Below are 18,162 nucleotides of genomic sequence, written 5' to 3' on the forward strand. Positions count from 1 at the left end.
ACGTTTCCCTTTTTGTACTTCTATATCCCTTTAAGAATGGCATGCTGAGCTGAACATACAGTATCTTTATTGGTATGTCCCTTTTATTTTATTGCAACCCAGTGCAGGTTCATTCCTCCAAAAATTTAATAAATGGCTATTGCAAGTCTATACCTATGTTAATGAAAATTATTCCTTTTTTTTAGGTTTTCATCTTAACTAAAACTAGGAAGCCCTTATCCCCTGATGTATGCTTTAGCTAAAAGCCTTAACATCCTCTCCCAGAAAGAATTAGAGTTTCCTACAAAGGTACATAGGACATATTTATTTACATTTTGGAAAAAAACATTAACAATCAAATGACATGTTAAATAGAATACAAAGTATAGCTAGTAATCAAGCCATATTGTGTGAGACTCAGAGAAAGGTAAATTATATACATAAAGACAGACCCAGGCACATAGAAAGGGACAGACAGAATGACAAATAGATAGACAGTGATACATACAGACAGACCCAGGCACACAGAAAGTGACAGACAGAATGACAAATAGATAGACAGTGATACATACAGACAGACCCAGGCACACAGAAAGTGACAGACAAACTGACAAATAGATAGACAGACAGTGATACATACAGACAGACCCAGGCACACAGAAAGTGACAGACAGAATGACAAATAGATAGACAGTGATACATACAGACAGACCCAGGCACACAGAAAGTGACAGACAGACTGATAAATTAGATAGACAGACAGTGATACATACATACAGACCCAGGCACACAGAAAGTGACAGACAGAATGACAAATAGATAGACAGTGATACATACAGACAGACCCAGGCACACAGAAAGTAACAGACAGACTGATAAATTAGATAGACAGACAGTGATACATACATACAGACCCAGGCACACAGAAAGTGACAGACAGAATGACAAATAGATAGACAGTGATACATACAGACAGACCCAGGCACACAGAAAGTGACAGACTGACAGATAAATAGATTGTCAGACAGTGATACATACATACAGACCCAGGCACACAGAAAGTGACAGACAGAATGACAAATAGATAGACAGTGATACATACAGACAGACCCAGTCACACAGAAAGTGACAGACAGACTGATAAATTAGATAGACAGACAGTGATACATACAGACAGACCCAGTCACACAGAAAGTGACAGACAGACTGATAAATTAGATAGACAGACAGTGATACATACAGACAGACCCAGTCACACAGAAAGTGACAGACTGACAGATAAATAGATTGTCAGACAGTGATACATACAGACAGACCCAGGCACACAGAAAGTGACAGACAGACTGATAAATTAGATAGACAGACAGTGATACATACAGACAGACCCAGGCACACAGAAAGTGACAGACTGACAGATAAATAGATAGACAGACAGTGATACATACATACAGACCCAGGCACACAGAAAGTGACAGACAGAATGACAAATAGATAGACAGTGATACATACAGACAGACCCAGGCACACAGAAAGTGACAGACTGACAGATAAATAGATAGTCAGACAGTGATACATACAGACAGACCCAGGCACACAGAAAGTGACAGACTGACAGATAAATAGATAGTCAGACAGTGATACATACAGACAGACCCAGGCACACAGAAAGTGACAGACTGACAGATAAATAGATAGTCAGACAGTGATACATACAGACAGACCCAGGCACACAGAAAGTGACAGACTGACAGATAAATAGATAGTCAGACAGTGATACATACAGACAGACCCAGGCACACAGAAAGTGACAGACTGACAAATAGACGGACAAAGAGATAGGCCCCTAACAGCCAATCAGAATTGCTGTGTGAAAATATCACGAGATTTTGATTTGCTTCTTTTTGTAAGGAATTGCAATCCTTAGAGACAATATTTGATTTATAACAGGGAAAACAAGAGACAGTAAAGTCAAAATTAAACTTTCATGGTTTAGTTAGAACATGCAATTTTACAGAATAATCCAATTTACTTATATTATCAAATATAAATTTTAACAACTTTTTAACTTAGGTAGGCTTACCTTAAATGGGCAATGAGGGTCTTCGCTGCAGAGGTACGCAATGGCTTGGTTGTTGTGTAAATAATATGGAATGTGATTTTCTGGCAAATTAATGCTTCTGTAATTAAACATCCATTTTGATAGATTTGCAGTAGAAAACTCTATTTCATGTTGTTTGGTAAAATGGATGAATTGAAAAAGCGCTCCTAGCTTCAGAAGAGATGTAATGATCTGCATTATCTGAAACAAGTTGCACAGAATATATTAAACATAATTAGCATATGTTTATTAAAGGGACTCTGACATGTAACCAAGACTGAAAGTATTTTAGTAAATTAGTTGAACTTTTACATTTGTTCTAGTTCTCAGTGGGAATTTTGCCACCTGGTTTGGGGTTGCCAGGTGTCCATGTATTTAACTTGACGTCAGCATTTCAACTGGCTGTCTAATTTTGGTCAGATCATTTGTGAGCTTATGTCTGACAGGACCTTGTTTCTGATCTGAGGTCTGATGTGAGCATTTGATTGACAGTGGCTACAGAGGAAAATGGCTCTGATCTGAGGTCTGATGTGAGTGTTTCATTTACAGGGGCTTCAGAGGAAAATGGGTTGGATATAAGGTCTGAGCTGGAGCATGAGTCTGCTCTGAAGTATGGCATGGACAGCTGCAGACAGTCGTATCAAGACCCTACCTTCATCTGTCCCCTGATTAGCTGCTTGTCATTCACTATTTGATACATTCCTTTTAAGACAGGGTCCCAAAACACTGAAGATAATATACTAAAACCTGTGGCTGATAAATTGTAGAAGGAAATATCTGGGGGGGGGGGGGTAGCTTTTCCCAACAGAATCTTTCCCTTAAGTAACAAAAATATATATATATTTTAAAATCAAAGTAAACATAAAAAGAAACAGAATGTGTTAACAAAAAGCAAACAAATTAATTGTTTTCTTGCTAACTGAGGAGTTAGAAACCATTCTACCATTACAAAACCGAAGTTCTAATGTAATAAATGTCCTCTACTTAGCATGGGAAATGAACTGTAGCTATTTTATGGTGTCACCTAGCAACACTTCAAAGAAAAACCTGCTTATTTGCCTTCCTGTAGAGAACACAGCCCCCTTGTGGGACAGTGACATGAAGTAATGAACCTGTCTCAAATTAAATGACGAATAATACATATTACTGTGATTTATATTAAGTATAACGCACTGTTTTAGTGATATTTTTTTTTACAATGAATGGAACAGCATCACCAGATCATATTATTCTGTTCTGCCCTTTGCCAACGCTCACACACCTTTTCATTCTTCAGTGAAGGGCTCTAACTCATGAATTGCTGAGGCTGGAGAAACTGAAATGTCCTTTCCAGTCTTTGCCAATTCCTGGCTCTGCAGGACATTTTTATGTCATATTTGTACACCCAAATATTTATTTTGTGTTTTTTTAAAAAATAACAAAAAATAAAGAAAAAAAAAGCATTTTCCCTAAAACATACAGGTACAAAATTATGTTCATCTTATTTATCAAAACTGAGAATATCAGAATTTACTTTGATTTCACAATCCATATGAAAATTAAACTTTGAATTTATAAATATTTAAAGGGCCATAATACCCAAATGTTTAAACACTTGAAAGTGATGCAGCATAGCTGTAAAAAGCTGACTAGAAAATATCACCTGAACATCTCTATGTAAAAAAGAAAGATATTTTACCTCAAAAGTTCCTCAGTAGCCAGCTCCCATTGTAAAGGAATTCTAAGCAGCATTTTAGTGTGTCTGTCCTGGGACAGCTGAAAGGATGACCCTCGTGAACTCTCATATTATTTCACCAATCAGGTAAAGGAAGCTTACTATGAAATCTCATGAGAGTTAAGTCAAATCTCATGAGATCACAGTAAGAGTTCATGACCTCAGCACTGCTGATGCTGATTGGCTGCTGTTCATTTCTTCATTTTTTTTTTATTTTTACCTGCAGCTGGGAGCAGGTGAAGTATAACTTTTTACACAGAACTAACTCTGCTGAGCTGAGGAGATTGTGAGGTAAAATATCTTCCTTTTTTACATAGAGATGCTCAGGTGATATTTTCCTGTCAGCTTTTTACAGTTATACTGCATCAGTTTCAAGTGATTTAGCATATGAGTATTATGTCCCTTTAAGACCATTACACAGTAGAATTGCATAATATACACATGCATAATAAAAAGACAATGCAATTACATTTTTAATTCCAAACAAGCAGCTATTTTTATGACAGATCTCAGTTTCCTTTCACTCCCCTGTACCCTGAAACACGTGAAAACAATGAGCCCATCACAGACTTATATTTGTGTACTTGCGAACCTTTGAAGCTCAATAGCAGCTGGTGCCTCAGAAATTGTGCCTATAGAATGACTGAACAATTTGATGATATAAGTAAATTGTGAAGTTGTTTTATTTAATTGCAAGTTCTATCTCAATCATCAAATTTTTACTTTGATGTCTCTTTAAGCCAGTTAAAAAATTTCAAGTACAATTGACTTACACATTTATACATTTTATTAAATAATTGTCCAGCTGTTATTATTTTCATTAGGAAAGCCACCAGACCGCAATAGTGTAGCTGTCATAATACTGCAGACCTGATGTCACAATGTCCAGAATGCCACCAGACAGCAATAGTGTAGCTGTCATAATACTGCAGACATGATGTCACAATGTCCAGAATGCCACCAGACAGCAATAGTGTAGCTGTCATAATACTGCAGACCTGATGTCACAATGGCCAGAATGCCACCAGACAGCAATAGTGTAGCTGTCATAATACTGCAGACCTGATGTCACAATGGCCAGAATGCCACCAGACAGCAATAGTGTAGCTGTCATAATACTGCAGACCTGATGTCACAATGGCCAGAATGCCACCAGACAGCAATAGTGTAGCTGTCATAATACTGCAGACCTGATGTCACAATGGCCAGAATGCCACCAGACAGCAATAGTGTAGCTGTCATAATACTGCAGAAGGATGTCACAATGGCCAGAATGCCACCAGACAGCAATAGTGTAGCTGTCATAATACTGCAGACATGATGTCACAATGTCCAGAATGCCACCAGACAGCAATAGTGTAGCTGTCATAATACTGCAGACCTGATGTCACAATGTCCAGAATGCCACCAGACAGCAATAGTGTAGCTGTCATAATACTGCAGACCTGATGTCACAATGTCCAGAAAGCCACCAGACAGCAATAGTGTAGCTGTCATAATACTGCAGACCTGATGTCACAATGGCCAGAATGCCACCACACAGCAATATTGTAGCTGTCATAATACTGCAGACCTGATGTCACAATGGCCAGAATGCCACCAGACAGCAATATTGTAGCTGTCATAATACTGCAGACAGGATGTCACAATGGCCAGAATGCCACCAGACAGCAATAGTGTAGCTGTCATAATACTGCAGACAGGATGTCACAGTGGCCAGAATGCCACCAGACAGCAATAGTGTAGCTGTCATAATACTGCAGACCTGATGTCACAATGGCCAGAATGCCACCAGACAGCAATAGTGTAGCTGTCATAATACTGCAGACCTGATGTCACAATGGCAAGAATGCCACCAGACAGCAATAGTGTAGCTGTCATAATACTGCAGACCTGATGTCACAATGTCCAGAATGCCACCAGACAGCAATAGTGTAGATGTCATAATATTGCAGACGATGTCACAATGACAAGAATGCCACCAGACAGCAATAGTGTAGCTGTCACAATACTGCAGACAGGATGTCACAATGGCAAGAATGCCACCAGACAGCAATAGTGTAGCTGTCATAATACTGCAGACCTGATGTCACAATGGCAAGAATGCCACCAGACAGCAATAGTGTAGCTGTCATAATACTGCAGACCTGATGTCACAATGTCCAGAATGCCACCAGACAGCAATAGTGTAGATGTCATAATATTGCAGACGATGTCACAATGACAAGAATGCCACCAGACAGCAATAGTGTAGCTGTCACAATACTGCAGACAGGATGTCACAATGGCAAGAATGCCACCAGACAGCAATAGTGTAGCTGTCATAATACTGCAGACCTGATGTCACAATGGCCAGAATGCCACCAGACAGCAATAGTGTAGCTGTCATAATACTGCAGACCTGATGTCACAATGGCCAGAATGCCACCAGACAGCAATAGTGTAGCTGTCATAATACTGCAGACCTGATGTCACAATGTCCAGAATGCCACCAGACAGCAATATTGTAGCTGTCATAATACTGCAGACCTGATGTCACAATGGCAAGAATGCCATCAGACAGCAATAGTGTAGCTGTCATAATACTGCAGACCTGATGTCACAATGACAAGAATGCCACCAGACAGCAATAGTGTAGCTGTCATAATATTGCAGACCTGATGTCACAATGGCCAGAATGCCACCAGACAGCAATAGTGTAGATGTCATAATACTGCAGACCTGATGTCACAATGGCCAGAATGCCACCAGACAGCAATATTGTAGATGTCATAATACTGCAGACCTGATGTCACAATGGCCAGAATGCCACCAGACAGCAATAGTGTAGCTGTCATAATACTGCAGACCTGATGTCACAATGCCCAGAATGCCACCAGACAGCAATAGTGTAGCTGTCATAATATTGCAGACCTGATGTCACAATGGCCAGAATGCCACCAGACAGCAATAGTGTAGCTGTCATAATACTGCAGACCTGATGTCACAATGGCCAGAATGCCACCAGACAGCAATAGTGTAGCTGTCATAATACTGCAGACCTGATGTCACAATGGCCAGAATGCCACCAGACAGCAATAGTGTAGCTGTCATAATACTGCAGACCTGATGTCACAATGGCCAGAATGCCACCAGACAGCAATAGTGTAGCTGTCATAATACTGCAGACATGATGTCACAATGGCCAGAATACTAGGGGAGCCTCAGGTTTAACTCTCTAGCCCTAACCTGAATCTATAAAACTAAGTGTAAAACTCATCTTAGAACAAGATCCTTCTTGAGATTTGATGGGGTGGGGGGGGGTTAAACTCAATAATCTTTTTTTTAAACAAGCTTATAATTCAGTAATTAAAAGAAATAAACTTAATGCAATTACATGGAAACTGATGACATTTGACATTTAAAAATGGGTTAATATAGTCAACTTTTTAGGCATAACTTTTTTCATTAATATTATTTTTTTGTAGTTTCCCTTTTGGGTGACTAACTATACCAGTAGTAAGGTTATGTATAGCGTTAATTCTGCTCAGGTTCGCAGACTGGGACAATCTCGTGTTATAGTGATGATCTGGCAGTAAAATAGTTAAAAGATGAACATAACACGATATGATAATAATGTTACAGTAATCACATTACAAATTTATAAAGCAATTTAATTTAAACAAACTTCTGTTATTTCCTCAAGGCGCTTCACTCACCCAGTGCTGGTCTCAGGCAGACAATGAGTTAAACAACACCGTGGGAAAGCGGTGATTGTGCCCCCGGCTGAGGCTGTACCGGGGTCAGGGGATGTGGTACAGAAGAGCACACGGTCAGTCTCCCCCGTTATCCGATCCCCGCATTGCCCAGCAGCCGGTGGTCTTGGTCTAAGCAGAAGGGGCGGGGGGCCGGGAGGGCGTCATAACCGGGGGAAGTCAGACAGGAAACCGGGCGGGGACTGAGCCAGAGAGACCGGAGGGTGACTGGGAAACAGTGAGACACCTGTGACATAACAAGGGAGGGACAGGGCGTGGGAACATACAAGGGTCAGACAGAGGGACAGACAACAGAGACAAGTGAGGGTCAGACTGACAGACACACAGAGGAGAAGAGACAAGTGAGGGTCAGACTGACACACAGACACCATAGACAAGTGAGGGTCAGACACACAGACAACAGAGATAAGTGAGGGTCAGACACATAGAAGAGAACAGAGACAAGTGTGGGTCAGACACACAGACAACAGAGACAAGTGAGGGTCAGACACACAGACAACAGAGACAAGTGAGGGTCAGACACACAGACAACAGAGACATGTGAGGGTCAGGCACACAGGAGAAGAGAAAAGTGAGGGTCAGACACACAGACAACAGAGCAAGTGAGGGTCAGACAACAGAGACAAGTGTGGGTCAGACAACAGAGACAAGTGAGGGTCAGACACACAGAGGAGAAGAGACAAGTGAGGGTCAGACAACAGAGACAAGTGAGGGTCAGACAACAGAGACAAGTGAGGGTCAGACAACAGAGACAAGTGAGGGTCAGACAACAGAGACAAGTGTGGGTCAGACACACAGACAACAGAGACAAGTGTGGGTCAGACACACAGACAACAGAGACAAGTGAGGGCCAGACACACAGACAACAGAGACATGTGAGGGTCAGACACACAGAGGAGAAGAGACAAGTGAGGGTCAGACACACAGACAACAGAGACAAGTGAGGGTCAGACAGACAACAGAGCAAGTGAGGGTCAGACACACAGAGGAGAAAAGACAAGTGAGGGTCAGACACACAGACAACAGAGACAAGTGAGGGTCAGACACACAGAGAAGAACAGAGAGACATGTGAGGGTCAGACACACAGACAACAGAGACATGTGAGGGTCAGACACACAGAGAAGAACAGAGAGACATGTGAGGGTCAAACACACAGAGAAGAACAGAGAGACATGTGAGGGTCAGACACACAGAGAAGAACAGAGAGACGTGAGGGTCAGACACACACAGAAGAACAGAGCGACATGTGAGGGTCAGACACACACAGAAGAACAGAGCGACATGTGAGGGTCAGACACACAGAGAAGAACAGAGAGACATGTGAGGGTCAGACACACAGAACAGAGAGACATGTGAGGGTCAGACACACAGAGGAGAACAGAGAGACATGTGAGGGTCAGACAACAGAGACAAGTGAGGGTCAGGCACACAGACAACAGAGCAAGTGAGGGTCAGACAGCAGACACAAGTGTGGGTCAGACACACAGACAACAGAGACATGTGAGGGTCAGACACACAGAGGAGAAGAGACAAGTGAGGGTCAGACACACAGACAACAGAGACAAGTGAGGGTCAGACACACAGACAACAGAGACATGTGAGGGTCAGACACACAGAGAAGAACAGAGAGACATGTGAGGATCAGACACACAGAGAAGAACAGAGAGACATGTGAGGGTCAGACACACAGAGGAGAACAGAGAGACATGTGAGGGTCAGACACACAGACAACAGTGACAAGTGAGGGTCAGACACACTGAGAAGAACAGAGAGACATGTGAGGGTCAGACACACAGAGAAGGACAGAGATACATGTGAGGGTCAGACACACACAGGAGAACAGAGAGACATGTGAGGGTCAGACACACAGAGAAGAACAGAGAGACATGTGAGGGTCAGACACACAGAGAAGAACAGAGAGACATGTGAGGGTCAGACACACAGAGAAGAACAGAGAGACATGTGAGGGTCAGACACACAGAGGAGAACAGAGAGACATGTGAGGGTCAGACACACAGACAACAGTGACAAGTGAGGGTCAGACACACAGAGAAGAACAGAGAGACATGTGAGGGTCAGACACACAGAGGAGAAGAGACAAGTGAGGGTCAGACACACAGACAACAGAGACAAGTGAGGGTCAGGCAGACAACAGAGACAAGTGAGGGTCAGACACACAGACAACAGAGCAAGTGAGGGTCAGACACACAGACAACAGAGCAAGTGAGGGTCAGGCACACAGACAACAGAGACAAGTGAGGGTCAGACAACAGAGACATGTGTGGGTCAGACACACAGACAACAGAGACATGTGTGGGTCAGACACACAGAGGAGAAGAGACAAGTGAGGGTCAGACACACAGACAACAGAGACATGTGAGGGTCAGACACACAGAAGAACAGAGAGACATGTGAGGGTCAGACACACAGAGGAGAACAGAGAGACATGTGAGGGTCAGACACACAGAGAAGAACAGAGAGACATGTGAGGGTCAGACACACAGAGGAGAACAGAGAGACATGTGAGGGTCAGACACACAGACAACAGTGACAAGTGAGGGTCAGACACACTGAGAAGAACAGAGAGACATGTGAGGGTCAGACACACAGAGAAGGACAGAGAGACATGTGAGGTTCAGACACACACAGGAGAACAGAGAGACATGTGAGGGTCAGACACACAGAGAAGAACAGAGAGACATGTGAGGGTCAGACACACAGAGGAGAACAGAGAGACATGTGAGGGTCAGACAACAGAGACAAGTGAGGGTCAGACACAAAGACAACAGTGACAAGTGAGGGTCAGAAGCACAGAGAAGAACAGAGAGACGTGAGGGTCAGAGACACAGAGGAGAACAGAGACATGTGAGGGTCAGACACACAGAGGAGAACAGAGAGACATGTGAGGGTCAGACACACAGACAACAGTGACAAGTGAGGGTCAGACACACTGAGAAGAACAGAGAGACATGTGAGGGTCAGACACACAGAGAAGGACAGAGATACATGTGAGGGTCAGACACACACAGGAGAACAGAGAGACATGTGAGGGTCAGACACACAGAGAAGAACAGAGAGACATGTGAGGGTCAGACACACAGAGAAGAACAGAGAGACATGTGAGGGTCAGACACACAGAGAAGAACAGAGAGACATGTGAGGGTCAGACACACAGAGGAGAACAGAGAGACATGTGAGGGTCAGACACACAGACAACAGTGACAAGTGAGGGTCAGACACACAGAGAAGAACAGAGAGACATGTGAGGGTCAGACACACAGAGGAGAAGAGACAAGTGAGGGTCAGACACACAGACAACAGAGACAAGTGAGGGTCAGGCAGACAACAGAGACAAGTGAGGGTCAGACACACAGACAACAGAGCAAGTGAGGGTCAGACACACAGACAACAGAGCAAGTGAGGGTCAGGCACACAGACAACAGAGACAAGTGAGGGTCAGACAACAGAGACATGTGTGGGTCAGACACACAGACAACAGAGACATGTGTGGGTCAGACACACAGAGGAGAAGAGACAAGTGAGGGTCAGACACACAGACAACAGAGACATGTGAGGGTCAGACACACAGAAGAACAGAGAGACATGTGAGGGTCAGACACACAGAGGAGAACAGAGAGACATGTGAGGGTCAGACACACAGAGGAGAACAGAGAGACATGTGAGGGTCAGACACACAGACAACAGTGACAAGTGAGGGTCAGACACACTGAGAAGAACAGAGAGACATGTGAGGGTCAGACACACAGAGAAGGACAGAGATACATGTGAGGGTCAGACACACACAGGAGAACAGAGAGACATGTGAGGGTCAGACACACAGAGAAGAACAGAGAGACATGTGAGGGTCAGACACACAGAGAAGAACAGAGAGACATGTGAGGGTCAGACACACAGAGAAGAACAGAGAGACATGTGAGGGTCAGACACACAGAGGAGAACAGAGAGACATGTGAGGGTCAGACACACAGACAACAGTGACAAGTGAGGGTCAGACACACAGAGAAGAACAGAGAGACATGTGAGGGTCAGACACACAGAGGAGAAGAGACAAGTGAGGGTCAGACACACAGACAACAGAGACAAGTGAGGGTCAGGCAGACAACAGAGACAAGTGAGGGTCAGACACACAGACAACAGAGCAAGTGAGGGTCAGACACACAGACAACAGAGCAAGTGAGGGTCAGGCACACAGACAACAGAGACAAGTGAGGGTCAGACAACAGAGACATGTGTGGGTCAGACACACAGACAACAGAGACATGTGTGGGTCAGACACACAGAGGAGAAGAGACAAGTGAGGGTCAGACACACAGACAACAGAGACATGTGAGGGTCAGACACACAGAAGAACAGAGAGACATGTGAGGGTCAGACACACAGAGAAGGACAGAGAGACATGTGAGGTTCAGACACACACAGGAGAACAGAGAGACATGTGAGGGTCAGACACACAGAGAAGAACAGAGAGACATGTGAGGGTCAGACACACAGAGGAGAACAGAGAGACATGTGAGGGTCAGACAACAGAGACAAGTGAGGGTCAGACACAAAGACAACAGTGACAAGTGAGGGTCAGAAGCACAGAGAAGAACAGAGAGACATGTGAGGGTCAGAGACACAGAGGAGAACAGAGACATGTGAGGGTCAGACACGCAGAGGAGGACAGAGACGTGAGGGTCAGACAACAGAGACAAGTGTGGGTCAGACACACAGACAACAGAGACAAGTGAGGGTCAGACACACAGAGGAGAAGAGACAAGTGAGGGTCAGACACACAGACAACAGAGACAAGTGAGGGTCAGACACAGACAACAGAGCAAGTGAGGGTCAGACAACAGAGACAAGTGTGGGTCAGACAACAGAGACAAGTGTGGGTCAGACACACAGACAACAGAGACAAGTGAGGGTCAGACAACAGAGACAAGTGAGGGTCAGACAACAGAGACAAGTGTGGGTCAGACACACAGACAACAGAGACAAGTGATGGTCAGGCAACAGAGACAAGTGAGGGTCAGACACACAGACAACAGAGACGTGAGGGTCAGACACACAGACAACAGAGACAAGTGAGGGTCAGATACACAGACAACAGAGACAAGTGAGAGTCAGACACACAGAGAAGAACAGAGAGACATGTGAGGGTCAGACACACAGACGACAGAGACATGTAAGGGTCAGACACACAGAGGAGAAGAGACAAGTGAGGGTCAGACACACAGACAACAGAGACAAGTGAGGGTCAGACACACAGAGCAACTGAGGGTCAGACAACAGAGACAAGTGAGGGTCAGACACACAGACAACAGAGACGTGAGGGTCAGACACACAGAGGAGAAGAGACAAGTGAGGGTCAGACACACAGACAGCAGAGCAAGTGAGGGTCAGGCACACAGACAACAGAGACAAGTGAGGGTCAGACAACAGAGACAAGTGTGGGTCAGACACACAGACAACAGAGACAAGTTAGGGTCAGACACACAGACAACAGAGACATGTGAGGGTCAGACACACAGAGGAGAAGAGACAAGTGAGGGTCAGACACACCGACAACAGAGACGTGAGGGTCAGACACAAAGACAACAGAGACGTGAGGGTCAGACACAGACAACAGAGACAAGTGAGGGTCAGACACACAGACAACAGAGACAAGTGAGGGTCAGACACACAGAGAAGAACAGAGAGACATGTGAGGGTCAGACACACAGACAACAGAGACATGTAAGGGTCAGACACACAGAGGAGAAGAGACAAGTGAGGGTCAGACACGCAGAGGAGGACAGAGACGTGAGGGTCAGACAACAGAGACAAGTGTGGGTCAGACAACAGAGACAAGTATGGGTCAGACACACAGACAACAGAGACAAGTGAGGGTCAGACACACAGAGGAGAAGAGACAAGTGAGGGTCAGACAACAGAGCAAGTGAGGGTCAGACAACAGAGACAAGTGTGGGTCAGACAACAGAGACAAGTGTGGGTCAGACACACAGACAACAGAGACAAGTTAGGGTCAGACAACAGAGACAAGTGAGGGTCAGACACACAGACAAGAGACAAGTGAGGGTCAGACAACAGAGACAAGTGAGGGTCAGATACACAGACAACAGAGACAAGTGAGAGTCAGACACACAGAGAAGAACAGAGAGACATGTGAGGGTCAGGCACACAGACAACAGAGACATGTAAGGGTCAGACACACAGAGGAGAAGAGACAAGTGAGGGTCAGACACGCAGAGGAGGACAGAGACGTGAGGGTCAGACAGCAGAGACAAGTGTGGGTCAGACAACAGAGACAAGTATGGGTCAGACACACAGACAACAGAGACAAGTGAGGGTCAGACACACAGAGGAGAAGAGACAAGTGAGGGTCAGACACACAGACAACAGAGGAAGTGAGAGTCAGACACACAGACAACAGAGCAAGTGAGGGTCAGACAACAGAGACAAGTGTGGGTCAGACAACAGAGACAAGTGTGGGTCAGACACACAGACAACAGAGACAAGTTAGGGTCAGACAACAGATACAAGTGAGGGTCAGACGAGACAAGTGAGGGTCAGACAACAGAGACAAGTGAGGGTCAGATACACAGACAACAGAGACAAGTGAGAGTCAGACACACAGAGAAGAACAGAGAGACATGTAAGGGTCAGACACACAGACAACAGAGACATGTAAGGGTCAGACACACAGAGGAGAAGAGACAAGTGAGGGTCAGACACACAGACAACAGAGGCAAGTGAGGGTCAGACACACAGAGCAAGTGTGGGTCAGACAACAGAGACAAGTGTGGGTCAGACAACAGAGACAAGTGTGGGTCAGACAACAGAGACAAGTGTGGGTCAGACAACAGAGACAAGTGAGGGTCAGACAACAGAGACAAGTGAGGGTCAGACACACAGACAACAGAGACGTGAGGGTCAGACACACAGAGGAGAAGAGACAAGTGAGGGTCAGACACACAGACAACAGAGCAAGTGAGGGTCAGGCACACAGACAACAGAGACAAGTGAGGGTCAGACACACAGACAACAGAGACAAGTGTGGGTCAGACACACAGACAACAGAGACAAGTGTGGGTCAGACACACAGACAACAGAGACAAGTTAGGGTCAGACACACAGACAACAGAGACATGTGAGGGTCAGACACAGAGGAGAAGAGACAAGTGAGGGTCAGACACACAGACAACAGAGACGTGAGGGTCAGACACACAGACAACAGAGACAAGTGAGGGTCAAACACAAAGACAACAGAGACGTGAGGGTCAGACACAGACAAGTGAGGGTCAGACACACAGACAACAGAGACAAGTAAGAGTCAGACACACAGAGAAGAACAGAGAGACATGTGAGGGTCAGACACACAGACAACAGAGACATGTAAGGGTCAGACACACAGACAACAGAGACAAGTGAGGGTCAGACACACAGACAACAGAGCAAGTGAGAGTCAGACACACAGACAACAGAGCAAGTGAGGGTCAGACAACAGAGACAAGTGTGGGTCAGACACACAGACAACAGAGACAAGTTAGGGTCAGACTCACAGACAACATAGACATGTGAGCTCAGACACACAGAGGAGAAGAGACAAGTGAGGGTCAGACAACAGAGACAAGTGTGGGTCAGATACACAGACAAGAGACAAGTGAGGGTCAGACAACAGAGACAAGTGAGGGTCAGACACACAGAGAAGAACAGAGAGACATGTGAGGGTCAGACACATAGACAACAGAGACATGTAAGGGTCAGACACACAGAGGAGTAGAGACAAGTGAGGGTCAGACACACAGACAACAGAGACAAGTGAGGGTCAGACACACAGACAACAGAGCAAGTGAGGGTCACACAACAGAGACAAGTGTGGGTCAGACACACAGACAACAGAGACAAGTGAGGGTCAGACACACAGAGAAGAACAGAGAGACATGTGAGGGTCAGACACACAGACAACAGAGACAAGTGAGGGTCAGACACACAGAGAAGAACAGAGAGACATGTGAGGGTCAGACACACAGACAACAGAGACAAGTGAGGGTCAGACACACAGAGAAGAACAGAGAGACATGTGAGGGTCAGACACATAGACAACAGAGACATGTAAGGGTCAGACACACAGAGGAGTAGAGACAAGTGAGGGTCAGACACACAGACAACAGAGACAAGTGAGGGTCAGACACACAGACAACAGAGCAAGTGAGGGTCACACAACAGAGACAAGTGTGGGTCAGACACACAGACAACAGAGACAAGTGAGGGTCAGACACACAGAGAAGAACAGAGAGACATGTGAGGGTCAGACACACAGACAACAGAGACAAGTGAGGGTCAGACACACAGAGAAGAACAGAGAGACATGTGAGGGTCAGACACACAGACAACAGAGACAAGTGAGGGTCAGACACACAGAGAAGAACAGAGAGACATGTGAGGGTCAGACACAAAGAAGAACAGAGAGACATGTGAGGGTCAGTCACACAGAGAAGAACAGAGAGACATGTGAGGGTCAGACACACAGAGAGGAACATAGATACATGTGAGGGTCAGACACACAGAGAAGAACAAAGAGACGTGAGGGTCAGACATACAGAGAAGAACAGAGAGACATGTGAGGGTCAGACACACAGAGGAGAACAGAGAGGCATGTGAGGGTCAGACACACAGACAACAGAGAGAAGTGAGGGTCAGACACACAGACAACAGTGACAAGTGATGGTCAGACACACAGAGAAGAAGAGAGAGACATGTGAGGGTCAGACACACAAAGAAGTACAGAGAGACATGTGCGGGTCAGGCACACAGACAACAGAGACAAGTGAGGGTCAGACAACAGAGACAAGTGAGGGTCAGACAACAGAGACAAGTTAGGGTCAGACACACACACAAGAGACATGTGAGGGTCAGACACACAGAGGAGAAGAGACAAGTGAGGGTCAGACACACAGACAACAGAGACAAGTGAGGGTCAGACACACAGACAACAGAGACAAGTGAGGGTCAGACACACAGAAGAACAGAGAGACATGTGAGGGTCATACACACAGACAACAGAGACATGTAAGGGTCAGACACACAGAGAAGAACAGAGAGACATGTGAGGGTCAGACACACAGAGAAGAACAGAGAGACATGTGAAGGTCAGACACACAGAGAAGAACAGAGAGACATGTGAGGGTCAGACACAGAGAAGAACAGAGAGACATGTGAGGGTCAGACACACAGAGAAGAACAGAGAGACATGTGAGGGTCAGACACACAGAGAAGAACAGAGAGACATGTGAGGGTCAGACACACAAAGAAGTACAGAGAGACATGTGCGGGTCAGGCACACAGAGGAGAACAGAGGCATGTGAGGGTCAGACACACAGAGGAGAACAGCGACATGTGAGGGTCAGACACACAGGAGAACAGAGAGACATGTGAGGGTCAGTCACACAGAGGAGAAAAGAGAGACATGTGAGGGTCAGACACACAAAGAAGAACAGACAGACATGTGAGGGTCAGACACACAAAGCAGAACAGAAAGACATGTGAGGGTCAGACACACAGAGAAGAAGAGAAACATGTGAGGGTCAGACACACAGAGGAGAACAGAGACATGTGAGGTCAAACACACAGAGGAGAACAGAGACAGGTGAGGGTCAGACACACAGAGGAACTTGCTAATAGGGAAGAAGAACTAAATAAAACCTCATCAGTTATTGTATTAACAGAAAATACAAGGGTATCACAGACAGAGAAACAGAATAAAACAGTGACACTCACCCATAACTGACAAATCTCTAAGGGACTGTTTGGCCTCACTAGAAAGAGACTTTGCAGAGTTCCGTGAATCAACAAAAAAGGACCTTGCACAAAAAGATCACCTAGAATGGGTAAAGCAAGAGCTCATGACCATCAAGCAAGAGCACAAACAGGAAATCAGATCACAAATCTCTGATCTAATTATTGACAATGAAAGATTAAAATGTGATCTCAAGAAATCCAAGGAAGAACTGAAACGTCATCAGGAAAATCACCCAAACAACCAATACATAGCTCCACATAGACCAACAACAAACCTTCAAAAGAACAACATAGTACCTAACCCACTGACAGTGACGTTGGGAGAAACAAGGCAGAAAGAACCACAAGCAGGGACCCAGTCTGCTCAAGAGAAAACACCCAAAGACCAGACACAGCCCCCTGCCAAGCAACAACAGACTACAGCCCAAGTCAGAGCAGAAAACCAAGCAGAGCAGCTGGCTAGTGTACTGGGGGCCACTAAGGAAATCCCTGAGAAACCACTACAGAATCTTATAAAAAATAAACCAGAAGAGCACACAAGGCAAACCCCTGAAACAGATGTTCTCATCTTAATGGACACAAATGGTAAAAACCTAGATGGAAAGCGCCTCTTCCCTGGTAAGAGAGTTCTCCAGTACAAATGTGTAAACATGGAAAAAGCAAAAGAGAGAATTCTAAACCCAAGTTTTAATAACCCCAAATATATAATCATCCACACAATGCAATGGAAGACCTAATAACTATCACAAGAAATAAATTCCCACTAACAAAAATCATCCTAGCCTATTACCAAGGAGTGACATACACAGTG

At 45.2% G+C, this 18,162-nt stretch overlaps 1 protein-coding gene across 2 annotated transcripts in view; it reads right to left on the reverse strand.

Annotated features, from left to right (window-relative positions):
- The window catches only part of EOGT (EGF domain specific O-linked N-acetylglucosamine transferase), a 198,417-nt gene extending 190,723 nt beyond the window's left edge, over nucleotides 1-7,694 (reverse strand). For both annotated transcript variants that reach the window (XM_053720694.1, XM_053720693.1), the window contains exons 1-2: nucleotides 7,490-7,694; nucleotides 2,060-2,278 (exon numbers count right to left, since the gene is read on the reverse strand). In XM_053720694.1, the coding sequence (XP_053576669.1) occupies nucleotides 2,060-2,275 (216 nt within the window). In that variant the 5' untranslated portion in view covers nucleotides 2,276-2,278; nucleotides 7,490-7,694. The remainder of the gene's footprint in view (nucleotides 1-2,059; nucleotides 2,279-7,489) is intronic.
- Between the last annotated feature and the right edge of the window lie 10,468 nt (nucleotides 7,695-18,162).

The sequence above is a fragment of the Bombina bombina genome, chromosome 7 (assembly GCF_027579735.1).
Source record: "Bombina bombina isolate aBomBom1 chromosome 7, aBomBom1.pri, whole genome shotgun sequence".
NCBI classification, from domain to species: Eukaryota; Metazoa; Chordata; class Amphibia; order Anura; family Bombinatoridae; genus Bombina; species Bombina bombina.